This window comes from Cydia amplana, chromosome 16, assembly GCF_948474715.1.
Source record: "Cydia amplana chromosome 16, ilCydAmpl1.1, whole genome shotgun sequence".
Lineage (NCBI taxonomy): Eukaryota > Metazoa > Arthropoda > Insecta > Lepidoptera > Tortricidae > Cydia > Cydia amplana.
The window spans coordinates 9,100,511-9,128,141 of NC_086084.1; the positions used below are offsets into that span (position 1 = coordinate 9,100,511).

At 41.3% G+C, this 27,631-nt stretch overlaps 4 protein-coding genes across 5 annotated transcripts in view; 2 read left to right on the forward strand and 2 right to left on the reverse strand.

Annotated features, from left to right (window-relative positions):
- Nucleotides 1–3,258, forward strand: part of LOC134654998 (cAMP-dependent protein kinase type II regulatory subunit) — a 34,288-nt gene extending 31,030 nt beyond the window's left edge. Inside the window, exon 7 of the mRNA XM_063510453.1 lies at nt 2,775–3,258. Coding sequence (XP_063366523.1) covers nt 2,775–2,905 — 131 coding nt within the window. The 3' untranslated portion in view covers nt 2,906–3,258. The remainder of the gene's footprint in view (nt 1–2,774) is intronic.
- Nucleotides 3,259–8,280: 5,022 nt separating this feature from the next.
- On the reverse strand, nt 8,281–9,293 carry LOC134655192 (cyclin-Q). The gene is made up of 2 exons (XM_063510643.1): nt 8,539–9,293; nt 8,281–8,428 (listed from the first exon to the last, which is right to left on the reverse strand). Exons 1-2 carry the CDS (start codon nt 9,202–9,204, stop codon nt 8,339–8,341), a joined length of 756 nt encoding a protein of 251 aa, XP_063366713.1. The 5' UTR covers nt 9,205–9,293; the 3' UTR covers nt 8,281–8,338.
- Nucleotides 9,294–9,461: 168 nt separating this feature from the next.
- On the forward strand, nt 9,462–10,925 carry LOC134655538 (pachytene checkpoint protein 2 homolog). The gene has a single exon (XM_063511010.1). The coding sequence runs from the start codon at nt 9,560–9,562 to the stop codon at nt 10,877–10,879; it is 1,320 nt and encodes a 439-aa protein (XP_063367080.1). The 5' UTR covers nt 9,462–9,559; the 3' UTR covers nt 10,880–10,925.
- A 5,126-nt stretch (nt 10,926–16,051) lies between these two features.
- Nucleotides 16,052–27,631, reverse strand: part of LOC134654972 (guanine nucleotide-binding protein G(o) subunit alpha) — a 58,047-nt gene continuing 46,467 nt past the window's right edge. Inside the window, exons 5-8 of one of the 2 annotated variants that reach the window (XM_063510425.1) lie at nt 22,250–22,378; nt 19,691–19,820; nt 17,718–17,871; nt 16,052–16,341 (exon numbers count right to left, since the gene is read on the reverse strand). In XM_063510425.1, the coding sequence (XP_063366495.1) occupies nt 16,154–16,341; nt 17,718–17,871; nt 19,691–19,820; nt 22,250–22,378 (601 nt within the window). In that variant the 3' untranslated portion in view covers nt 16,052–16,153. The remainder of the gene's footprint in view (nt 16,342–17,717; nt 17,872–19,690; nt 19,821–22,249; nt 22,379–27,631) is intronic. The other variant, XM_063510424.1, reaches the window with a different exon arrangement.

Below are 27,631 nucleotides of genomic sequence, written 5' to 3' on the forward strand. Positions count from 1 at the left end.
AGAACCTTTTTGTCCTAGCAGCCATCAGTTCTACGAGTAATGTCAGTTAAATCGGATTCGCATGTTTTCCCCAAATTTCTAATTTTCTGTCTAAAGACTAACTCCGAGTGTAGCTCGTTCGTAACCTTAAATTCTCATATGTACTAAATAAGGTGCTAATGTATTTATGTTACTGAGCATCTACTATAAGTGGGTTTAAGGCTTCGTCACACAGGCGCGTTTTCCGGGCGCGGCGTCAGCGCGGCGTGAGCGTTTTATATGTAAAAGTGGCGCGTCCCGCTCACGTCCCGCTCGGAAAACGCGCCTGTCTGATGAAGCCTTTAGGGATATTTATATACCCGATTCGGTTTATATGATCTCTAGTGTACTTAGTCTAAGAATGGAATCTGAAGTATGCAAGGAATGAGCGATAGGCGCACCCAACGCGCTCGTGCCAACCGTCCCGACCTATTTGATTTAATGCTATAAAATGATCCTACGTCTTTGCCGCATATTCTGTTTGATCTTTGATTGACTACTCTTCTAGAAACAGTTGTGATGCTTCAATATAGCTAGAATATATTTTAACACATTCATTGCCACCCAGCAAAACAAGACATCCGCGCCAGGACACAAAAATTTCGTCATATAAAGCTGTAGTACCATTATCTCGACTATCGGGACGTCCGGAATCGAAATCTTAAAAAATACCCAATAGTCGGGTTTTCGGCACTGAATGTGTTAAATTTGTAAAGCCTATATTGATAGTACGACTTTTTGGGGCGTATCATTAAATCAGCAGGCGTGTGATATAGTGATCAACTCTTATGCGCGGAACCAGAAAGACATCTGTTGTATTTTATTATGTCATGCGCGGTAACTACCATATTCGTGTAATTTCAAGGCCCCGCCGAATAAGTATATTGACTCTCTGCGGTGCACACTTTCGTCTTATCTGCACTTGAAACATTTCTAAATAATGTTGTCAATGAATATCAGTGGTGTTAAACATTGATATAGTATAAAGAACTGGATACCCAATCAGCCGCCAAAAATGGCCCCACAAAAGTGATGTCAAAACAGATCATGCATTACTTTTTCGTTTAGTCTTGTTTGAAACGCTCAAATGTGAAGTTGTCAACAATTACGAAATGTGCCGTTAAAATATGTAAAAATAACAATGATAAAGCAAGGAAAAAGGATGGAATGTATTTCTTTCGGTTAGTTCTTTGGATAGCATTACATAATTTATGTAATCTGGTGGTAATTTTATGGTTTTGAATAAATTAATTTGTTAGTACCAAAGAAGGGATGTCAAGGAACAAAATTCTAATGAGTCGATGTGAGGTCAATATTTTTTTTTTTTTTTTATATGGAATTCATAAGAAATAATATTATGTTTAAATTGAAGATTTCCAAGAAAACCTATGCGACGTGCAAAGTGGACTGCTATTTAATTATAGCAAGAGATAGGGGTGATGCAGTTTTAAACAAGGCAAAACGGCACTTGTGTGTTCGGCCCATTTCCCTGTTTCCGACATATACACCACCAATAAGGGCTTATATCGACTAACTGTAAATGCTAAACCTGTCGGAACACAGTGACAACCACAGGATTTTTTTTATAAAGTATAGATAGACTTTATAAAAAAAAATCCAATCAGTATCTAAATTTCCCCGTGCACCCGTGCTATGAGTAAATGTAGATCTTAAATACACAGTAATTTAATAAGTAGAATTTATTTCAAGGAAATTAGTATTTAAAGACGTATACTTACGAATTAAAAATTAGTTTGTTTGAATTTGAACCACGAATTAATTTTATTTGAGCTCCCGATTAAATTAAATTTGTTTTATTTATTACTTCAATTGGTTTTCCTGTACAGTAATACATATTAAAGTGTACCAAAGTGACTCCATTCGTTCATTATTCTCGTTTGACGTTGTTTGACGTAAATACGTTACGTTTAGTGCCATCGGACTAAAATTTTTAACAGTGTTGGTACTTATGTTTGCAAATTTGACACTTAATGCTTACGAGATTAAGCTCTTTTCTGTACGAAACATTTATCTTGACTCAAAATTTACGTAAGCGTTTTTATCATCAATGCAAATGGTGCGAAACGTCATTGGGATCCACATTTCTTGACGTTTTTGTTCTGCTTTGTGTGTCTATTTCTTTTATATTAAGTCAGTGGTGTTAAAGTTAAATCACTGGTTACAAAAATACCCTTTTAACACATTCAGTGCCGAAAATCCGACTTGTATCAGGTATTTTATGATTTCGTTCCCAGGCCGGACGACCCGATACTCCCGATAATCGGGATTGTGGTATTACAGCTTTATATGACGAAATTTTTGTGGCCTGGCGCGGATGTCTTGTTCGGCTGGGTGGAAATGAATGTGTTAAAAAAATACAGGGTGCTTCCTGTAACAGGAGCAATAAATTAAACCAAAGGCTGTACTCCTCAAACTGACCAACATTTGTTCAGCAACTTTTAAAAATTATGAATCCTTTAGTCTTCCTCTTTTTCATACAGAATAAATATTGCCTTCAATGTACGCTGACATCAGTGTGTTTGACGTTGCTTGTCACGCTTTAAACATAACAAAATTTGCAATACATTGCGTCTTCGAATAAACTTTAAAGTGTAATAAAAATCAAAACATGAGTTATATTCGAAAGTTGCTGAACAAATGTTGGTCAGTTTGAGGAGTACAGCCTACAGTTTAATTGATTGCTCCTGTTACAGGAAGCGCCCTGTATATTACAATAAATGTGTTGTGTGTTCCAGTCCTGGACGTGGAGACGTTCGAGCGGCTGCTGGGCCCGTGCATGGAGATCATGAAGCGCAACATCGACGACTATGAGGAGCAGCTCGTGAAGCTGTTTGGCGACAAGTCCAACCTGACCGACGTGCGATGAACGCGCCAAGACGCCCCTTCCAAACCGAACACACCGTAATCTTGCATCCCTTACCCTCTACCCCCCTCGAGATCACGCTGTCCCTGTCCCCCGTCCCTGCTTGACGCAGGCTCAGGTCCGGTACCGAGACGGGCTCCTTCCATTGGTCGTTAATGTTTTATATTTGTAAGCCTTTCCCTTTCCGCGTTCGTTAGGAAGACAGCGTGATCTCGATTTTTGGAAAGTCCGTTTTGCGCTCATCGAGCTCGCTTGACGCTTGTGTAATAATTTATATTTTCGCTTAACCGCTACTAATGTTCGTTGGGACGAGGTACAAAATTTGATAGAAGAATATACTTTGATTTGTAAACAAATCGGTGCCATGTTAATTGAGTCATTTGATAATGTGTCGCGGTATAGATTACGGAAGGGGAGACGACGAACGGACGAGCGCTCAACGATATTGCATTGATACAAAAATACGCTTATTTTAGATAGAGAACTGCCTTAGTAGCTATGTAAATTTAAGGAACAGTCGCTAGCGACACGACCAGGGGGCCGATTTTTGAATTTCGATCGCTCGATTTCGGCACTCGAAAATCGGTGGAAAACGGCGAAATGCTGATTTTTGAAATACGAGCGGTAGAAATTGGGAATCTATTGGTATTGACCACTCGTTTTCCATTCTATTAGTAGAATTTACATGCCTAGTAGTGGAGATATTACTGAAAGAAATACACGAAATCGAGCGGTCGAATTTCAAAAATCGGCCCCCAGGGCGGTCGCGAGAAACACGCTGGCGAAGGATACTGTCGAGTCAAATGTTCCAGTGAACTGATTTTAATCAGCAATATCATCAAACTAACTTATAATGACCAAAATTCGTTTTAAGACTATTTCAAGCATTGCTCACGTTATGTGCCATAAAATTTATGTGACCTTTGGTATTGGGTTAGAATTAAAAATGTAACTAGGTTAACGTAGAGTTTGTCAGTGTGTTTCGACGACCGCCGAATAGCAAAGAAATCAGACTGTGACGGGGACAAGGCAATAGTGTAATATTGTATCGATATATTGGACGGATTGACGTTATAGCAATGCAATACTTTTCGGCGCTCGATCGTGTCTCAACTAAAGTTGCGATTTTTTCTACAGCTGTCGCCGTTTTCTATTAATATTTAAGATATTTTCACTGACACGGGCTTTTCTGGATAGAGTATACCTGTAGGTACAGTTACTAGTTTAATTTTACTCGTGATTAGATCAAATCTACTCACATACTATATTTATTTATGTTATCTCTGTTAATGTATTCTACTACTTTTGTGTAGTGTATGTATATTGAGAACGTATATCGCGTGGTTCGGATATTGAATGCCAAATTAAAGTAGCGACATATTTGTAAGTGTTACTGGAAATGCGAATTTAAGAGTATCACTTGGGCTATTCAATATTGTAAGTGAGAGGTCACTGGACCCGTAGCGATCGGGAAATCGTGGTAATCGTATCAGAACTATATTTTATTTTACAAAGATGAACATATATTATTTGTAAAAAGATCGTTTAGGGAGAGAATTATTTTTGTTTCGGTGTTGAGGTTTTTTGTAGTAGTGAGTTCCTATTGTTTTGTTTTGCTCATTAACATTTTACGTGAAAGATCTGAGGTATGTCAACTGGACCGAGACTCGGTTGGTGACGCAGGAAAAGGCAGATGTCGCCTTGCGAATAAGGAATATATTGATGTATCAAGACTAACACTGAACACGACCACGTGTCGTGCGCGGCACGGTAACCCTCAGGTAAAACTTTCCAGTATTATAAATTAAAATTAGAAAATTGTACAACCTTATTTCTAAATCCAGCCAAAGTAGTGGAATGCGTAAAGATCATCATGTGTGTAGCACTAAATTTTAATAATTAAGTCTATGTTTACGTAGCTGTTAGTTTCGTCACTTATTATTGTAATTAAATATCGTTAGACTAGGTGAATGAGCATAGACGTTAAATCCTGAGGGGTGAGGATGTGCCGGTTTGATGCCATGTGCTATTTGTACAAATTTATTTCTGCTGCCATAGAAGATTGATTATATTGTTTTATTTAATTGAAGAATTTACTAATGAATTATAATGTTAATAATTTTATTTTGATTGTTAGATAATCATATTAGCTATTTTCAGAGCTTTTATAAGAAATTTGTCAATAAGATTTTTCAAATTGCGTCTCTGTCCTGTGCTTTTAGCTTTCGTTAACTGGTCTGTCATCATTTGACGTTTGTTTCGATATAGCTGAATACATTCCCATGTTGCTGTTTGACATAGTATGATTATAATGCATATATATTTTATTTAGTTTTTATTGTTACAATTTTATTTTATTTGCTCACCATTGAAGAGGGCAAAATTCTCACTTCAAGTGCCTATTTTCATACAAACATCAATCAGGAAACAACAAGCCTTTCTCACTAACAACTAAATGTTAATCTCGTGTTTTGACTTCTTAAACTGCCTTTTTCTATGTGAAATGTGTTGTGAGATATGTGTATTTGGTGCCATCAGATATAACTACTGACCAATTCTTTTAATAAGTACAATAATCCAATTTGTACCCTCGTTTTCATACTGAGATCTTCATCAATAGACATGACAAATTATATATACATGGTTGTATTAACACATTGCATAAAATACCTTTTATATGACAGTTTGATTGTACGTAGCTCCGGAGTATTAAAAGTTTCGGTCTCTAGTAGCTCCAATGGATGGTGCGCGTGCGCGTGTGTGAGTGTGACGTCACTGAGTTCCCTTCTGTGGTACATTATGATGTTTGATATCCCCTTGTATAACGTTGTGTTTGTTACCTGTACAGGTGGGCGTTGCGTCACGACATGTGTCTGTGTGTCCCCGGTGTATCAGACCCAGTAGCTGTTAATTAATAGTATTGTGCAATAACTAATTACTGTCATTTATCTATGTCGTTTTACATCAATATCATGTGTTAAATTTTATGTCAGTGTGGAATTTATTTATAGATTTTAATAAATCATAGTATACTTAAGATATAAATCTTTCTCTTTAATTATACTGATGTCTAAAACGTGCATTCTTATTAGCATCGCATCAGTGTACTAGGAGAGGCAAAATTAGCTACGAGTGTATATTCGGTTTCTTGGGGATTTGAATCCAATATAACGGGCTCGCATCGCAGTATATGGATTACTTGCACAAATATAACTGGACGAATGGAGATGTCTCGGTTCTGTTGTCTTCCACGGGACGCACAGAGTACGGCCGCGTCTCCGATCTCCGACATTCTAATGTAAAATTGGAATTAAATACGCTTAACCGTAGCGTAATTTTTATAAATTACTAGTCATTGGTGTCTAATGTAGATTTGTAACCTGACAGCACGTTGAAATTTGGAGCCTATTCCATATCTTCACATTAGCTGTAAGTTGTCATACCTGTTCCATGAAAAGTAAAAGCATATCAGCGCGGCGCTCGCCGCCCCCATGTTTAAATATTATTGCACTACATAACCACATACGGTAGCCAGTTGTAAACTAGTACCGCTTTTCCCACGTCATGAGCTTACCCTGTACATTTATAAAAATTATGTATCGTAAAATGTTAGAAAACTGGATTATATTTGTTTGTAGATCTAAAAGTGTTGTTTAATTACCGTAGTTGTATCTCAAATTATTCATAGATCCTTATGCTCTGATATTATATCATATCACATCCATCATATCTCCAAACAGCAGGCTTAAGAGGATTGCTCAAGGCGCACCACATTTTAAAGCCCAATATTTTAACCCTTTACCGCCTGCAAAAGTGTTAATTACGTACTTATACAAATAAGTTAAAACCGGAGTAATGTCCAAGACAAATCTTTTCTTACAATTCTACAGCTTATGTAGATGGCGCTGTGCGGCTACGTACATTACATACATAGGTACATAGCGGTAATCCTGGTGGTTCACGAAACATCCACTGGTGGTGGTGGTGGTGGTGGACTTCGGGCCTATAGGTAACCGCGAAAATCGAAGTTCGCAAATTGCAGGCATTTTTCTGTCACCCTAATTACGCCTTCATTAGAATGGAGTTTGTACGGACATGTCTGGGTTTTAGCAGGACGCTTCCCAGGCAGAGCCAAAGATGAACAAATCTGAGGTAAGGAGAACCAGATGGTTGGCAGCCCTACTCACATGTGCCGATGTAGGCAAAGCCACCGTTCCCTTTTTCCTGACCCAACCTACATATCACCGATATTAGTATAAAAGTGCTCACAATACTAGTCAATGGTAAATATTATAACAACAATTAACATTTTCCAAGTGCTGAGGGGCACACTGCAGTGCACAGTACCGCTCCACAATTCTTAAACACGTTTTTAGGGTTCCGTAGCCAAATGGCAAAAAACGGAACCCTTATAGATTCGTCATGTCTGTCTGTCTGTCCGTCCGTATGTCACAGCCACTTTTCTCCGAAACTATAAGAACTATACTGTTGAAACTTGGTAAGTAGATGTATTCTGTGAACCGCATTAAGATTTTCACACAAAAATAGAAAAAAAACTATAAATTTTTGGGGTTCCCCATACTTGGAACTGAAACTCAAAAATTTTTTTTTCATCAAACCCATACGTGTGGGGTATCTATGGATAGGTCTTCAAAAAAATGATATTGAGGTTTCTAATATCATTTTCTTCTAAACTGAATAGTTTGCGCGAGAGACACTTCCAAAGTGGTAAAATGTGTGTCCCCCCCCCCCTGTAACTTCTAAAATAAGAGAATTATAAAAGTAAAAAAAATATATGATGTACATTACCATGTAAACTTCCACCGAAAATTGGTTTGAACGAGATCTAGTAAGTAGTTTTTTTTTTATACGTCATAAATCGCCTAAATACGGAACCCTTCATGGGCGAGTCCGACTCGCACTTGGCCGCTTTTTTCAAATTTATTTATTAAATTAAATTATATAATTATATTTATTATTAAATTTATTTAACAACGCTTAACTCTTTGTTCCCTACAAATCACATTATTTTATTTATTAAATATTTTTTCAAATGTTTAAATTATATACTGAAATAGGCACTTCAATGGACAGTGTTCATAACTGTCATCATCATCATAATTCTTAAGAGCCTGGTTCTGGTTGGTGGAGTAACTGCCATTCCGTTCTTCTCTCTGCCACTGTTTTGAGCTCCTGATATGTCACTAAAGTCTATTTTTTTATTCGGTAAACTGAAATGTCATTTTAGTGTACCGAATAAAAAAATAGACTTTATGTTGTTCTCTTTGGCTTGGTCCAAAAACACATGTCTCTGTGTTCTTCTGCCTTCATAACAGATCAAGAGTGAAAACAATCATGAGGCTAAAAAAACAAACAGGAAGTATCAATCTTATCTTTATTTGTAAATCTATTTTAGCCTAAATTAAATGATTACATTCAAAGTGGTTCTGGTTCTCTGCTATAAACTATCATCATTTTTTCCATGATCTCCCAATTCTTTTCCTTTTGCAAGTCTTTCGTAAAGACCTGTAACAAAAAAAACAATAACTTATAGAATTTAAATCATAGTTTTTTATAAAAGGGGGAGCAGTTTCCAATCAAGATTTTATAAGTATAATAACAACATAATCTCTTACCGAATACCACGCTGCATCATCATCTAGAGTGGATGCCAGAGGCACAGAGACTCCGAGAACATGTAAAGCCAATGTCAGACTAGCTACTGCAATGTGTGGTGCTCTGTAGTCTAGCACTGCTGGGGAATGATGAAAGTCTTGCAAGAAGGCCATAGCTGTGCGGGCTACTGGCGCAGAGCGCCACTGCGGAGCCGGGAACCACTCCTGCAGAGACCGAAGATAATGCAGCAAATATCGGTGCGGCGATGGTGCGTCTAGATTAAAGCCCAGCACTCGTAGGACCAACAACTCAGCTTGTGCCACTGCGCCGCGCCACGACCAATACTCTTCACCCAGCTCCAAAGGACCAGCACCGCGATTGATTGAGTTATACGCCACATTCACTGCATCACGCAGTTTCACCGGTTCATCCCGAGACTTCCCAGCGGCACAAAGACAGGCTGTGCATATTACATAGCAATCGTAGTCGTTCTTATCCACATCTTTGAAGAATCTGTGATAAAATATAGCTCCTGCAGCTACAGTTGCCGGTTGCAGGCCTAATTTTATACCGCACTCAAATATAAAGTTGGTGGCTAAACTGTGGCCTGGTGCACTACGATAATCCGGCAAACGTCGTTCGCGTCGAGAACTTTGCAAAGCCAGTACATCAATAACGTCCTTCATAGTTAATTTCGAATTTATAATCCAGTTAGGTTAGAAATAAAATGGAATTTTTATTAGCGTCAGTCAATATCGACAAGACATTTACTATCAAGCTATTAGACTATATAAAAGAAACGCGGTTTCCGTTATCTGACAAGCAATGTAGATAAAATATTACTATCATATTCGTTTTTAAGATTTACTCAAACAGCTCTTGTCTATGGAAAGGCTGCAAGTATGAGTCAGTGTCATGACTGTCATGTCATTTTTTCTCTGCTTCAAACATTTGAATTGGGAACGGCAGTTATTATCATTCATTGTTTTGTTTCGTTAATAAATAATTTTAATATATTTAAAACAAAATAAGGCTTTCAACATGAGTGTATCTCTTCATATAGAAATTGTTCAAGTGAGACAGAGCCGTGCCTCTAAGGATTATATTGAAGACTTGGTACGTGACTATTTAATAAAGTTACCCATGCTAATTCCTGGTGCCACAATAAACAATACTGCGTTTGAAGATAATCTAGAGCTGAAAGAACACGTGCAGTGCATTACTTTTTGCGACGCGGAACACGAAGCAGATGTATCTCCGCGTGACGCTGATCTTGTATTTCATGTGCATATGCTCGATCAGTATGGCGTGGAAACAGACACTATGACTGATGATACCTCGGGTGAAGAAGTGTCTGCTGCTGACGTATGGTCGTTACCCGCGGCGGAGTTCCACGGCTTGTGGGAGAGTCTCATATACGACACACGGCTCAAGGAGGATACTCTGCGCTACGTAAAGACAGCGCTCGAGTTAACAGATCGCGGTGTGAACCCTCTAGTGGTGGGTTGGAGCCGGGTCGTGCTACTACACGGGCCGCCTGGCACGGGCAAGACCAGTCTCTGCCGCGCATTAGCTCAAAAACTGGCAATCCGTCTCGGCGATCGATTTTCAAGGGCTCGACTTTTAGAGATTAACGCGCATGGACTTTTTTCAAAATGGTTCTCAGAAAGCGGAAAACTCGTGGCTAAGCTGTTTGAACGTGTGCGTGAGATCGCGTCTGACCCGCGGATGTTGTGCATAGTTCTTGTGGATGAGGTGGAATCGTTAGCGCACGCCCGGCGCGCGGCCATGGCCGGTCTCGAGCCTTCAGACGCTCTCCGCGCCGTTAACGCTCTGCTCACTCAGTTAGACCGGTTACGACGTCTTCCCAACGCTCTCGTGCTCGCCACATCCAACCTGACGACGGCAGTAGATGTAGCTTTCGTTGATCGCGCAGACCTGAAGCGTCGGGTCGGGCCGCCGGCGGCGCGCGCGGCATACGAGATTCTACGCGGATGCTGCGAAGAGCTGATGGCGCGTGGAGTAGTGGCACCGCGTGACCTGCTTTTTGGGCACCGAGTTTTGCAGGGTTCAGGCTGGGCTGACTCTGAACACGCGCGGCCAAGCCTTATGCTATGGGAGGTGGCGCAGGCGGCGTCGCAGGCGTCGCTGTCGGGGCGGGCGCTGCGGCGGCTGCCGTTCCTGGCGCTGGCATTGCATGCGCCACAATCTAGCCGCGAGTCTTTGAACCTAGTTGCATTCCTAAAAGCTTTGACTGTAGCATTACAACAACACCTAGAAGATGAAGCAGCTCTAACAGCTGATGAACCTTTGACTAAACCAGCTCAACCTTCTACAGGAACTATAGTTAATGGACACTAGACTTAGGTGTAGATTTTTTAATGTATTACCTATTTCTGTAATTTCACAAGTTTGGTGGCTACTGAAATACATTATTTTATTACCTGTTTATGTTGATGGCCAAATTAATCATAATTCCAGTTTTAAATGTGTTATTCTCCTTACAGATTTAATACCAGTGCCTTATTACAGGATTTAGTTAATTTTTAGATTGTAAGAATAAATGTGAATTTTTCTCTATAAATGCTGTGATAATTTCCACAATTCCTTATGTGGATGTTATTTAAGAATTAAATAAGAAATGAATTTTAATGTTGTGTTTTTATTGTTTGCCCACGAGATAATTTAACCCTTCGTCTGCCAGACACCATAATGCACATATCTGGACATCTGTCGGTCTCCCGCTGCTGCTGCCAGGAAGGAATATCGGCTCGGTTGAGTGCCAAGAATATGTTCTCTCACACGCTGGTGGAATCCCGCCTTTAGGACGTATGACGTATAGGGTAGGTGCGTCCGTATTTGTCCGGCTCTAGTTTTCGTCCACTTGATGAAATTTGAATATACAGCTACATTGCTGCACAAATTTGGACTTATTGCAATTCTTAATGTCTAAATAATATATCTACATAAAAATGATCTTTCGCAAGTAGCAAATTAAAAATCAATAAATTATTTGCTAATCTGTCAAGTGGACGAAAACTAGCGCAATGACCCTACATTATCCAGGTCAGTTCTTGGTTGGCCCAATATTTTGATCATCAAAACAGCAGATGTAGCAGACGCACCGACAAGTTTAATAGAGATGATGGTTAAATTTTATAACAAAATCTACTAAAGTAGATAGCAAATGAGCAATTTATCACAATAATGTATTAAAATAATATATGGAAGTAATACAAAAATGCAGGACCTTGTCTAATTTAAGTAAAGGTACCATTTAAATCCTTACATTTTGGCCATGAAAATTTGTCATCTAGCCTATTTAATAAATAAAAAGGATAAGAGATCAGGGGTGGGTAGTAAATGAAACTATTATAATTATTTGAACATAAAAATTAGAATATAATCATTTTCAGTAATTTATTTAAAATTATACACTTAAAGTACATTTATAGTAAATTCAATAAAAAATACCAGTGCAGACGAGATACAAAAAAGAGAAAATATTACTTCATTACATCGTTGGTTAAATACATCGCTTTCAGTAAATGCATTACAAAATATAAGTTGAAACATAAAGAAATAAAAGTTACAAAAGATGTCACTCGATATAGAAAAATAAAGATAAGATTGAATCACATTCAAAAATTACCCGCTAGTGACTAAAAATTTTACTTTCTTAAACGTTTGTTCATTAGATAGGTCCGCCCGAGAGCGGGCCTCGACCGGGCTTCAGCGCGTGGCCGAGGGCTACTCCGGTCTCGGCCGAGGCCTGCTCCGGCCTCGCCTGCGCTGGAACGCTCGGCCGAGGCCTGCTCCGGCCTCGCCTGCCTGGAGCGCTCGACCGAGGCCCACTCCGGCCTCGGTCGGGACTCGGCCAAGCCGGGCGGGCCGCAGCACGCGCTAGAAATAAATGTTTACATGTCATCAATTCTAAATAAGATATTTTCAACATTGTACTTTGATCAGTACGAATATTACGCTCGAGGCGGCGCGGGTGCGCGGCGCTCGGTGCGCTTTTCACAATTTTATCATCGAAGAACATACAGTAGGTATAAATAGTGAGGTTAGTATTAACTTTGGCAAATATGAATGAAGCATGGTGATATTGTTTTAAATCGACAACATTGTGTTTTGTGAGCGTTTAATATTAAAAATTACGACTGAATGCCGCTCCATACTCTATAATACGCTCTGACAGTGAGATGGTACGAGTCCCGGACTTTGCTCTTCCTCGTCCGCAGCGAGACGTATCATGAATCGTGACCATTTTACTAAACCCTAAGTCTCCAAAAAAAACTGCGATTACCTTTCCACGGATCTAATAAAGCGCGAGAACATTTTGAGCGCAACATTTCAGTCTTCAAATAAGAAGCGTCCGCACAAGCCACGGCGGCGCGGCCTTATGCTCACGTTCGTAAATTCGACCGCTATCATTTGTGCGACGATTCATGTCACAGACTCGTCTCTCATGTGGCGTGTGCGTCTGGGTCACCGTCTTATAAACTAAATGTGATCCGAGCGAATAAACAATGCGGCAGTGTACAAAATTTACATCACATTCACTCGAAACATTAAAGCATAAAGGTAATGTTCAGCAGCGGCGGAACGCGTTAAAGTAAATGCACGACTCGAGCCTCGCGGTCGGTGCGCCCGTCACAACGAGCCAGGGCTATATCCGCGAAAATAGAAGTTCGCAAATTGCGGGCATTTTTCTCTGTCACTCTAATTACGTAATCATTGGAGTAAAAGAGAAAGATCCCCGCAATTTGCGTAATAGCCAATTTAGACTCTCGCGCGAGCCACGAGACGAGCCGCGAGCCGCGCCACGAGACGCGAGTCCACCGCTTACACTCGCGTTCGGCTTGTCATTCGGTTATAAACCTTATGCCGTGCCGTGAGTGTTTAAATTATATTAGCTCGACTCGTGGCTCGCGCGAGTCTAAATCGACTACAAGGGACGCATTTATGCGTTAGAGGGAGCAAGTGATATTGCTATCTCATTCTACCGCGTGGCTGCGTCCCTTGGAGTGGCCGGCGTTGGCCCATCGTGTAGAGGAGCCATCACAAGGTGTCGCCGGACACCGCGTCGGTTTCTGAACGCACCTCGTTCACGTCAAGCGGCCCTAACGTTCGGACACGGGAGTCGCCTCGTCAAGCAGCGGGAAGCCGGTTTCCCACGGCCCGTTTTTTCACAGATCCTGACCGCGCCTCTACAGGCCGAAGATCGTGGGAACGGTCGCATCCGACGAGGCCTGTCGTCACCCGTCCGATCCGTCGGGAGTCGGTAACTTCAAAGGCGCGTCGCGGCGCGGCGCGACGGTGCCTGTAGGGGCGAGTCTGCGTCGGTTCATTTCACCTGGGACAGCGCACAGGCCTCGTCAGATACGACCGTTCCCACGATCTGTCGGCCTGTAGAGGCGCGGTCAGACCTGTGAAAAAACGGGCCGTGGGAACCCGGCTTTCAACCGCACAGGCATCCACAGGCGTGGCGCGGTCCGGCCTGGCCTGTAAAGAACACGGGCCGTGGGAAGCCGGCTTTCAACCGCACAGGCATCCACAGGCGTGGCGCGGTCCGGCCTGGCCTGTAAAGAACACGGGCCGTGGGAAGCCGGCTTAATCAACCGCACAGGCATCCACAGGCGTGGCGCGGTCCGGCCTGGCCTGTAAAGAACACGGGCCGTGGGAAGCCGGCTTAATCAACCGCACAGGCATCCACAGGCGTGGCGCGGTCCGGCCTGGCCTGTAAAGAACACGGGCCGTGGGAAGCCGGCTTTAATCAACCGCACAGGCATCCACAGGCGTGGCGCGGTCCGGTCTGGCCTGTAAAGAACACGGGCACATGTGGCAGTCCGAGCGTCACCTCGTGTCCGGCGCACCCGCCGAGCGGCCCGCACGACAACCGAGTCGTCGGAATCGACTCACATCCACCACCATTCATCCATTAAACAACTTTTAATGAAGGGTGAAGCTTACTTAAGTTTAGTTTCGGGTCGAATGTAGAACTGCGCTAATATTATTTTTATTAGTTTTACGTACACATATCGTTTACATAACAGTAAAAAACCTACCTAGCAACAAGCTCGCGCCGCGCCCTTCGCCACGCCACCGCGGCCTCAGGGCGCCCGAGGGCCCCACTGGCATCCCGAGCGAGCGAGGGTGAGCGACAGGCGAGAGGGCGCGGCGTCACAGTGTAGGTGTCACGATTTCATTTATTCACTTTTTACATACTCATAAACGTAAAATGAAAAATCAATCACCTAACTATGACGATAGTAAAGGTTACTGTCTAATTGCGTTATTAATTAATGTTTATTGATACGGTTACTGTCCTAACGCTTAAAGTAAGATTTTTATTTTAATATTAATAATAAATTATGTTATATAGTTATATATATGTATAGTGTTTGATTACGCCGATTCGCGAGTGTATACCGAGTTTATATACTCACATATCTTAACGAGCCGCGAGCGGCCGCGACCGAGTAGTTGGTTCCGCTTAAAATTAAATTAAACATGACAGTTTACAATTACCACCATTAATACGATTACGTACGCTACAAAATAAATAGCATGATTTATCGAAAACGAGACATATTCTTATAGGCTACGTTTTAAGTTTACAATAAAGTGATATAGAAAGTAATACAAACAAAAATAACTATTTAGAAATATGGCATACGAAGTAATGCTCTCGTAGGAATAACTAATTTGTGCGCTACGACGCGAGCGCCGGTACAAGCCGACTTACATTAGGAGCTCACCTACATAAAATAACTCTCAGTATCATAGTGGTTACAGATTTGCATTCAAAAGTTTATAAAAAATAATTTCTCATCGTAAGTGATAATACTTAATAATGGAATGACGTTTTGTATCAGTTAAAATAGGCCTGTGAACGTGTCCATTCCCCACTACCGAGTTTCAGTTCTACTATATTGGTTCTTTTCCGTTTGGTCCGTAAGAGAGTGAGTATATAAGCGTTCGCTTTCGCAGCTCCAAGCGGGTTCACACGCGGCTATAAATACTCTTACACAAATACAACGTAAACATCGACGCGGCGGCCGAGGGGCCGACCCGAGCCGACCCGACCCGAGCCAACCCGACCCGACCCGAGCCGACCCGACCCGAGCCGCGACGCCGGCCAGGGGCGCTCCCTAGCACCAACATTTAGAATTGAACACTAGATCTCTAGCGACTCCGTCCGTGCCGTCCCTGGGGCCGATCTCGACTAAAACAGGTATCGGTTTATGTTACAAGGAAAAATAACGATCACAACTCCGATCCGGCGCCGCGCCCGGCTCCGCCCGACCCCGGGCACCCGTGTACCCGACCCCGGACACCCGTGTACCCGACCCGGACACCCATGTAGTCGGCCCGGACACCCGTGTACCGACCCGGACACCCGTGTACCCGACCCGGACACCCGTGTACCCGACCCGGACACCCGTGTACCCGGCCCGGGCGCCCGGCCCAGGCACCCGTGTACCCGGCGCCAGGGCACCCGTGTACCCGGGTCTCCAGGCACCCCGGACGAGAGCGTCCGAAACTTACAGAGGGATAAAACTTATGCGGTAGGTTAAAAAATGAGCCAGGCTCTGTGACAGCGGACCGGCGTGTGCGGCGTGTCGGCGTCTAGTAGAGCCCGCAGCCGCGCAGGTTGTTGGCTATGATCACGTCGGTGACGGCGTCGAACACGAACTGGATGTTGTTGGTGTCCGTGGCGCACGTCATGTGGCAGTAGATCTCCTTGGTAGTGGACTTGTTCTTGGCCTCGAACTGCGCTTGGATGTACGCGGCCGCCTCGCCGTACTCTTGCGCGCCTGGACGTAACAAAATTGTACAATCGATTAATTTCTCCATAACACTGAAATTCCGTCCGGGACGTGATCAAAGGTAAACCTGTACGGATATGATGGTCGTTCTTGTCTACGTGACAGCGTGATAAAACGGTGTCCGTCACTTTCTTTCCCACGGTGTTAAACAGTGACAGTTATTTTATCACGTGGATAAAGATGGATAAAGCTATCCATAATAGGCTGGCTGATCGTGATATTAAATCCGTCTTTGTCAGGCTCGTAAAATCGTCCAAGACATTTTAGTCTCTAAATACACCATTAAAATCTGTCGGGTTTAAGAGGCCCACGGTGTATAGTACTTTTCTCCTAATGGGAAGAAATAAGGTAAAATGTGACGTCCCACGGGTAAAGGTACCTTATGGCCGTTGGCGCTTACGCTATTATTAACGCCGCTCCGCCGTTGCGCGCTATTATTATTGCGGCGCTATGCGACGTAAGCGCCAAGTGCCATAAGGTACCTTTTGCCGTGGAACGTCACAAATAAACAATTATTTAAGCATCAAGCATCACTCGAATCTTAACATCAAAATGTCAAAAACTATCTAAAAGAGGGTATCCTTTAGTCATTTTCAAAAGTAAACTATAGTTTAGCAAGCTATTTCTGTCAGTACAAAAAGGCAACAAATGTAAAAAATGTGGACGCGAAGGGTTGTCCTCCCATTGAAAATTTGAATTGCGCGCCCTTTTCTACTGACAGTGGGTTTGCCAGAGTATATTTAAGACCATTTTATAAGTAAGCTGTTTTGCAAAACTGACAACTTAACATTTCTAACTGTAGGATAGAGCGAGACATATAAGGTCATTGATCTCCCTATCTCGCTCTATCCTATAGCTTGATGTGACGACTGTGCTGGGCAGTGTGGATGCAGCTTTAGTAATTGGCTGTTTTCATTTATTTTAGTCGTAACATGTTTATAAAAGTTAGAAAACAATACTGTCATGAATTTTTATACAACTTCCAATAAAGCAGTACAATAATGAGTTTATTTTAGAAAGCGCCAATCGAATGATATGTAATTATTACTTTTCGATTGGAGTTTGTCGAAAAACGCTTGTCATCTTGCCTATTAGGTATTGGCTGCCTATTATGTAGTAGGTAGGTATCATCAGGCGTGGCTCACTCCGCGATTTCGTCGCTTTGCTATCTGTAGCAAAGCGCCCAAAATTGGGGCGGAACACCCCCCCCTCCCCCCCCATTTTGCCCCAATTTTGGGGAAAGCCATAAGCCGCACGTGGCGCTGCCGCCACCTAGCGGCCATATCTGTGCTGATCGTAACAGACGCGTTTTGTTAGAGAGTGAGTCTTCTGTACTTATTTATTCTGTGGTATCGTGTACTGACCAGTGTACTCGGGGAAGCAGATTGTAAGCGGCGACTTGCGTATCTTCTCCTCGAAGAGATCCTTCTTGTTGAGGAAGAGGATGATGCTGGTGTCCGTGAACCACTTGTTGTTGCAGATCGAGTCGAACAGCTTCAGCGACTCTTGCATGCGGTTCTGGAATACCATACGGGAGAATCATTAGTACCTAATTACACACGAGCTTCCAAAGTTAGGTGTGTGAGTGAACGTACTTTTCCTTGTCAATCATCTCATTCATTGATTGTGATCCAGTAAGGTCTAAAGGCTTCGTCACACAGGCGCGTTTTCCAGGCGCGGCGTGAGCGTTTTATATGTAAAAGCGGCGCGCCCCGCTCATGTCCCGCCCGGAAAACGCGCCTGTGTGACGAAGCCTTAAGTGTAAAGGCTTGGCCAGACAGAGCGCGACGCAGCGACGCGTCCGCGCCGCGCGACCGCGGCACATGCTAACAGGTTACCGACGTCAAACAGACTGCGTCCCGCCGGTATCACGCCCCGCTTCTGTCGCGCCCCGCGCCGCGCGGCCCCTTGCGTCCGCGCAGCGCTGCGCCGCGCGGACGCGGCGGGACGCGGCGGGCCGCCGCGTCGCGCTGGGTCACATCAGTCGGATCGGACGTTAGGCAGCGAGCGGTGGCGCGCGGCCGCGCCGCGTTCCCGCGCGCGATGAGGGCGTGTTGAGAGCGCGGTCCGCGCGCGCCCTGTTTGAACAGTCATCGCGTCGGCATCACGCGGCGCGGACGCGGCGCTGCGTCGCGCTCTGTGTCTGGCCAAGCCTTAAGGCCTGAGTGGACGCTCGAGTTGGGCGTGCAGCGGGGCGGGGCGTGCGGCGTGCATATTAAACAAATGCAAGCGTATAGGAGCGGCCTTAGTGCACGCTGCTCACATCACTTGTGAGCCCGACGCCACGCTACACGCCCCGCCGAACGCTCCGCTTCGAGCGTCCACTCAGGCCTTACACTAAAACAAATTCGTGCCTGGAACTTGACAGGTAATGTAGATGGCGCTGTACGGCTTCGTACTTTATATATAGTGCGCAATACCGCGCCATCTGGCTGGCTGGCTCGGCTGTCAAACTAGCTAGGCGGCACCTTTTATTCATATATGTAAAACCAACAATTTTTATCACCCATTCCTCAAGAAGTTAAAGAATAGTGCTGTCAAATGAAAAATCTGAAGTGAAAAATAGCTGTTACACTACACTCACTACAGTCTAGCTAGCAGATAGACTACCTAGAGCCTAGAGTCTAGCTCGCCAAACATTCTAGCGTTCTCATATCGCCAATCGGATGCGTAGGCCGCACTTAGCCCGAAATGGTAAGATATGACAATACCACTTTTTAGCATTGACCATTGTCTGAATAAGTGCTTGATTAGCTTTGTTTTCTCCGAATACTGATTGTCGTCAGTACAGTTTTGTTCATAAATTTCATAATACAAACCACTTTGCCCACAGTTTTGCTGGAATATTAAGCATATATTAATTGCTGGATTCCTCTACCTCTGCTATTATTTATAACTCTTTGCTAATATAATAATTGTCGGCGAGTGAATAAGTTATGATAAGGTCAATGTTTGTACTTAGGGGATCTTTGGTCAAGAGCCATGGAAAAGCGATCCAATTTATACTTGTTTAAATAATTATCATGTTCCTCATGTTTTCTCGGATTTTCCACGGCTCATGAGGGGAAAGCCCTTGGCAACTAACCAAGAATTAAATTAGGCACTATTTTCTTTAACAAAACGACTGCCATCTGACCTTCTTACCCAGAGAGAAACTAGGCCTTAATGAGTCCGGTTTCCTCACGTTTTCCTTCGCCGAAAAGCGAATGATATATCGGACATAAGTTCATTCAACTCATTGGTACGAGCCAGGGTTTGAACCCCCAACTTCCTGAAAGTCGCACGCTCTTACCGCTAAGCTGCCAGTTTTCGTATATATAATGGTAAAGTGTGTTACCGTTGTCTCGTCCTCGTGAAGCACCTGGTCGTACTCGGACATGGCCACGCAGAAGATGATCGCGGTCACGTCCTCGAAGCAGTGGATCCATTTCTTTCTCTCTGACCGCTGCCCGCCAACGTCGAACAATCTGGAAGACAGACCACAAACAATAGGGATATTGACATGAATCGCGAATATATAGCATGTTATGTTTTTACCATAGCAGGGAATATTAGAACGCGGAAAATCATATTTTGCAAGTGTAAATATGCGTAATAAATAAATTAAAAGTAATCAAAAGTATTTAAAATAATGCCCAGTATCACGTGACTGCAAACGCCAATCGGAGCGCGTGACGTAATCACAGTGGAATCACCAAAGACAAGTTATAAAACCTGCCTAAGTGTCTACAGATTATCGTACCGAAACGCGATCTTGGTGCGGTGCGGCGCACGAATCGATAGTGTGTAAGGTGGTGCGTTAAGGACGCAGCTATAAGTTAGAGCGAGAAAGAAGGTCGCTGTCCGATGCGGTAGTGTGTTAAGGCTTTAAAAAAAATTGTCAGTTGCCATATAAAGAATTTAAAAAAATGACTGACAGCAGTTTGTTTAAAACGCCGTTACGTCATCAAGGTCACGTGACAGTTTGGAGCGTTTAGGCGCGAAATTTAAACACGAAACTTATTATACATGTTTTTTTATTCAAAATTAATGAATATATTTTTTTAATATTTTTTTCTGTAATTATTACGTGTCTATCTACAAAATGAAACCAGTTCCAAAAAATTCTCAACATCCCTATTACAACTTTTGAAGGTTTAAGATAAGATAAGATAAAAGATAGTTTATTCAAGTAGGCATAATTACAATGCGCTTATGAACGTCAAATAAAGCTAGGTAGACCGGCTCCAACCCTACACCTTTGTCTTCAAGTACCAGTTACTTCATATACCTAAGATGGGCTAATTACCTACCTAACCCTTATATTATGCCTAATAACTGATGTAAAAAGTAATGAAATAAATGCATTTGCATTTGTAAGTGTATTAACGCTAAATTGTTTTCATTTCCTACACTAGGTACAATATCGGAAAGGTTATGTGTGCTAAGTCAGTTTAATATTGCATATGTTGCAACTTTATTTAATGGCAATAATTGTTGTAAGATGTATTTGGGTAATTTCGAATGTTATAATTTAATTAGAGTCCATAATTGGAATAAGTAATTTACGGTAATAAAATGTGTTTAAAAGTTATGAAGCTCAACATATAAGTATGTACTTATAAAGGATTTGCAATAAAATAAAATAAGATATATTTAGGAATCTGATTGCGAATAACACCAGGTCTCTGTAAATTAAAGTAATTAGTACTTAAATCAGTTTTAAAGACGATAAAGTGGTCTTCAACATAGTGTGCGAACTATGTGACTCAAAGAATAACAATTAACAGAAAAAAACACATTATATTATTTCTCATAGAACAATGAGTAACAATGCTGGGACCGCGGTCGCGACAGTGATTCATATATTATAACCTTTCTTCATACGGTTCTGTACCATAATAACAATTCACTGTCTTTAATCACAAACATCATTTATGAAATATCTGCATAACCACATCAAAAGGGAAAGTACCCTATGAGATGACCACATTATACTTTAAGAAATAGTGCTCTTAATTTTTATAAATAGCGCATTTATTTATGATTTCTTTTATATTTCACAGGCAATCATTTAAATCAATTCATACGCGATTATAATGCTGATTATTTTAAAACACAACGCATTTTTTCTAAATGTGAGTCGGGTTATCGACTTTGCACTTTAGATGTAGATATTTCCTGTCATCCTGTACTTATTACTATACTTTCCTGTATACTTTTAAATAAAGCAGCATAAGTTTAAACAGCATCATGTTTAATATTGAGGAAAACTATAATCAAATTTGACATTATTGAATTAGTAAAACCACGAGCAAAGAAGGAAAAATATTTGTAAAAACAGATATTAGATACATTAGTATGTAAGGTCTTTTTTTTCACATCAAAAGCATAAACCATGGGTGAAAAGCACTTAAGTGCCTACTTATTAACCAAACGATTTAATCTAACACCAATCGTCCTATCCTAGTATAAATCTGATTTGGACATAAATAAAATCATAGAAGACTAGGGTAAAAAGCCCAATAATAGGTCCTTTATAGTACAGGACGTTCAGGTATGGCCCATATTCTTGTGGGACTGTACATTAGTATACATAGTTTGCCCTGTATTAGTTGTGCATGGTAATGCAAACCACACTTGTGAGTGGTAATTTACAAATGTATTTAGTTTAAAACTTGGGAACAAATTAAATTATTTTTTCATCTGTGTTTTTACACACACACTACTCACACTACTGTATATAAATTATAAACTGAATTAGATGTCATATACTAAAGAAAAAAATAAGCCGGAGTGGTCAGGCCGTTAGACGCGTAAGCTGAAGACGCCGGTTCGATTCCGGTCTCGGCCACCGGAGGGTTTAGCCACTTTTTATTTAGCATATGCCACCTATTTCAGTTTGTAAAGTACTTACTTGAAATTAAGGTTTTTGAAGGAGAAGTGCACTTCGACAATACCAGTAGTTTTGACTCTAGTTCTTAAAATATCTTGTTCGGTGGGCTGGTAGTCTCTCGCACCTAACCGGTCGAGGTCGTCCAAGAAACTGGAAACAAACAGAACACACGGTTAGACAAGTGATCGCGTAACGAGCGCTTTACCCTGATTTATCTATGCCATAAATTAAGGCTGAATTGCAGGAATCATGTTGGTTTTTAAACAGTTATTAATGTCAGTATATCAGAAAATCTGTGTTAAGTTATAACAGGTCGGTACGACTGGTTGACGCGTAACTATTGTTAATGTGGATGTGGATTTTCACGATTTATACGACTAATCACTGACTAAGATTGTTACGATTTAATGAATTACGTTGTTATACATATTCATATCAAACTCTTACCGTTTTAAATACCTTAATTAGAATTTCGATACAGTATTTTATAAGATATTTTGATTTTGCTTGACTAAGAACCACACTGAAAAAAGGGATGAAAACTACTGAACACTGAAACTGTGCTATGGAAACGCGGCTCTTTTTGATCTAGAGATAGATTTGTGTACAGTGACTAATCAGCATCAGATATAGGTATAGGTATCTATAGTGATAGATTAAAACGGCTTAATGTAGCGCAATTTAGGTTGATACAGACCGACCCATGCAGAACCATCCATGCTAATGAAATTATACAGTTTTTCTGACATTTTTGATATTGTCTCCTGAATTGTAACATTTCGTATGTTTTTTTTGTTTTTCAGCTTACCTTGTCAGCGTCAGGTACCTATAATATTTTTGCTACGCAATTGTGAACAATGTTTTAGCCCCAATCACATTCCGTGCCATTGTTATTTAGCAGCCGTATTGATGTCACATGTCACGCCATCCACATGTTATTAGACTTATTAGACAGTTTTCCTGTACTAGGGCAATAGCCCCAATTGGCAACATTAACCTGGCACAGCAGTCAATATGGATTAGCGGCGCCGAGGCACGCCTCGCTCCCCACAGTACGTCTAACCAAAAGGTCCCATTGTATAGACATCCGGTCACCCACTAGTTGCAAGCAGACGAAGCACGGCACAGCATACATATTAACGAGTTCACGACGGGACAGCACGCGATTCTTTAATAACTCACAACCCAACAATTACTTTCGGAAGCTCCTATGCTTTATGAGTGAGATTGTAAATGCTAGCTTGCTCTATGACATTTACAGTTGAAATTTCCTTGGCATGTACATTAAATAAGAGGTCGCGAAAGAGAGCAGTCAGTATTGTTATCTATATTAGGTTATGAATATGTGTTACGAATTTGCAAATGAGTCTTTATATTGAGGCTTTTAACGTACATTAGGCTGATTGCTGTCGTATATTTAGCCTGGAATTAGCACTATTTTGGCAATACGTTGAAATATTATTGAGACAAGGTTACGCATCAAATAATCATGTGACTCATTTCATTAGCTTCACAGAGCATTGTTAAATTCGAAGAACTCGGACAATGAAACCTATTTGATCATTTACAAGCAAGTGTAAAAAATATAATTGAAGTTGATTATAAAAACTCGGTGCAATTTCGCAACCCGGTAGTTAGTGCCAAAAGTGATAACTCTATCGCGCGCATTTTGTTAATTAACACGGGAAAAAGCTATCATAATAATAACTTGTGACATTTCATGTAAAATGTATAATTTTTTATCGGTTGCCTACATAAAGTAAATTTTTATTACATAAGTAGGTACTTAGTCGTTATTATCAAACGGCTAGTTGATTACTACACACATAATTAAAAAATATACTTCAAAATGTGTTTACTTATTAGCAATCCGACTAATTACCTATGCAAGGGCCTGAATAGTAAAATAAAATTGAATATAAATAGGTTAATTAAATAGAGTTGTGAAAGGTTGAGCTCGCATGAGAAGATTGAAAAGGGGCACTGAAATGCAAGTATATGGCGAAGTAATGGCGTGAACTCCCAGCGTAAGGGCTCATTTAGACGATGCGAGAACTCGCATGCGAGTTTCATTACATTGCGGGTTTTTATCGGTCGGTTGAAATGGACGTAACCAACAGTCCGCAATGTAACTAAAATCGCATGCGAGTTCGCGCGCCGTCTAATTAAATCAGCCCTAATTGAGCCGTCCGTCCGTCACGCGACCTTTTTGTTCGATATTTGGCGCATTGCTAACTACCCTCCGTGCTTACCGCCCACTACTGCAGTCTCATTATTATTGTTGTTCATTTCTCGAGTTGCATCGAACATATTTGATAAACCGGTTAACGTTAATTCATAAATATATTATTCCATAAAACTAAATGTATCTAATTACTCATAATAATAATGATATAATTATATTAATTATTTGAGTATAACAAACGTAAACGTTAAATTATGTTTTGCCTATTCGATGACATGATCTGTTAAGTATTTAGCGAGGTCCTGTAGATTTATCAAAAAACAAAAACGCTATCGATTTCTATAAGTAACCGTTAAAAAACCGTGTCACGAAACTGATTCGGAACACTCGAATAATGACCCTTCACCTGTCTATAATTACAGTCACTACAGTCAGTATGCCGACTCATTCTTCTTAATTTAGACTACGCTAGTCAAAGTTTAATCATCGGTTTTTCATTACTAACCTTAATTTAAAACAACATCGAATGATTAATTCGTCGAGAACAAAAGGTAATGTGGATCTATTAGACAGGTTTAGAAATTTTCAACTATGTACTTATCTTGAAAGAAAATTTATGAACCATCGCGGGAAAAAAGCTTAATTTCTTTGCGCTCGTCCGGTGCTCTATAATGACTTAAATTAGCAGAAAAGAAGCACATAAAAAGCAGGAGACTTAATCATGATATATATATTCATAATCATAGGTTCATAACTAGACCTGTTTCATCTTTCAGTATAAAGTTAACAGGAGCCAATAAAGTTTTGACGATCCATATAGAGCGACACACATAAAGAGCACTTGATTTGATACATTTGCATCGTACAGTTTGATAAAAAAAATCAATTATCATTTTATTGCAGTTACCTTTGATAAGAGTCCTTACTATTGAGTTACGCAATGTACAACATGACGAAGTCACAAGTTATATTAAGTTGAGAGAATGGCTGCGGCTGCACAATTGAATGGCTATTGTTATCAAGTAAAAAACGAAGTGGGCAGTTATAAGGAGTTGTAATGACGAAGTGGCGTGCTTAGCGTCAGTAAGCGCCAGTCAAGGACATATCGGTTAAGAAGGATGTAGGCGAGTTTTTCAGGCAAAGGGTCATCTTTTCTGAATGTCAATTCCAACAGCAAGTTTATTGTAGCGCCTTATTGACATTGACAGCCCACTTATTGGTGCCAATACTTATAGTTACACAATACATATAAAATTACTATGACGCTAAGCAGAAGTCTAGTTGCAGCGTGGAAAGGCGAGAGTCAAAGGAATCGGCAACCTCGATATCAGTAAGTTGCGAATCAAGGACGCTCGGCAGTCTGGACTTCTGGAGTATTTAAACGGCTAAGTAAGTTACCCTTCGGTTTACGCACGACATAGGTACATACATTTATAAAATGATCGATTGTTTAAATGCTTCCCTAATAAGTAATCTGAAGACAATGAGAGTTAAAAGATTCAAAGCGAATGAAGGATAAGTTTTAATGACAGAGTGGCTCAGTGTCAGTAAGCGCGAGTCAAGGGCAGTTGGTCCGGAGTATGGATCTAGGCGGCTAGGCGGTTGGCACTGTTGGCCACGCGCCAGCCAGCAAGTTCACAGCGCGTATACAAACAAATCGTGCCGGATAGTCGCATGCTGTTCAACAACTCCACTTGTTTTCCTTTCGTAAATGCGACTGTCAAATAGTTACTACTTGTTTGCGAAATACTGAAATGGCGTAGACTTCTCCCACACGGAAAGAAAATAGCTTTTCCCAATATGGCCACGAAAATAAACATCTTCAACAACTGACGATGTATACAGGCCGATCGATCCGAATGGGGCAGTGACGAAAAATCAGAAACGGTGAGATAGCCAGATAGAAGAGGTCGATTTTGGGAATAAATATGCAGGAAAGGATTTTTTGTATGAAATGTTCCGGCTGTCGCGCTCTTTCCTTTTAGTAAACATAAAGAATACTAAATTGGACATTTTGTTGTGGTCGTTAATGACGTAGATAGGTACGAATCGCTGGACAACATTTATTTATGGTTTAGTCGAAAGGCTCTGTTAACATCTAACACCCTCATAATGTTATTTCTGCAATACAACATTTAGATTTATTTCAGAACCGAATTTTGAATCCCGGCTGGTTAGGATAAGTATTTGTAAATCGTAAAAACTAGTTTACTCTCGAATATTTTCTGATTCATCCTCACTACTTCGTTAGGATTGCTCACCCTGGATAAATCGGACAGAAAGGTGAATATTAATATCATTACCTATCCTGCGGTTATATCGATATTAGTTCGGGCGTCACTAACTTACAAATAAACGAGTCGGGGCGTATAAAATTAGAATCGTATAAGGAATTATGTAGGCACTTCCACTCCATATAGCCCTAGCCGAGGACGCACAAAGGCTCTGCTCGAAGTTAGCTTTGGCAGCCGTCCAAATAGCGATGTGACATTGAATTGGGAGGTGCCTACTTCAGGCTCTCGCTTTCGATTTAAACTTGTGGACACAGTCGTGATTTAAGAGAGCCAATTCGGTTTTGGCAAAGGTTGGCAAAGAGATGCCACCTTGCAGAAGACCAGAAACGATAATAACACTTTAGAATGACTTAGATGAACGTAAGTAGGTAGTGTTGTTCTTACAACGAACATTCGTTTCGTTCGTTTCGAGATCTTTCTCGAAAGACATCAATACGGCCGTATGCTGAATGGCTCTTTGCCGCCACCGTGGTACCAAGAAAAGTTAGCGCGATTTCCGCGAAGGCTGTAAACGTAGCGTCGAGGGCGCTGGCGCGGTCTGACGTCAACACTCTGTCAACATTAACTGGGTCACTAGACAAGGATCATTTCAAAATTGGATAATTCCCAAACGACAACTACATATACAAATCCTCTTTATTGCACAACCTCAGAATAAATGTACATGGAAACACAAATAATACATGACAGAGATAAACAACAGGCGGTCTTATCGCTAAAGAGCGATCTCTTCCAGAGATATATTACATATATTATTTGTTAATGCTATTTTTTGCGCTGAATGGAACTCTCTTTAATCGTTAATTAAGACGTAAAATAATTTTATTCCTATCAAACCTTTTTTTTTCACCATTGACGAAGTAGGGATGCTAACGACGTTTTTTGAGCTCATTACAGTAGATATGCCTATTTATCTGGCATGGT

What these genes read in the sequence shown, in the direction of transcription:
- LOC134655192 (XM_063510643.1), bottom strand. Translation starts at nt 9,204, where the DNA reads ATGAAGGACGTTATTGATGTACTGGCTTTGCAAAGTTCTCGACGCGAA. An exon ending in ATGATGCAGCGTGGTATTCG is followed by an intron (nt 8,429 to 8,538) that starts GTAAGAGATTAT and finishes TTTTTGTTACAG; the next exon opens with GTCTTTACGAAAGACTTGCA.
- LOC134655538 (XM_063511010.1), top strand. Translation starts at nt 9,560, where the DNA reads ATGAGTGTATCTCTTCATATAGAAATTGTTCAAGTGAGACAGAGCCGT.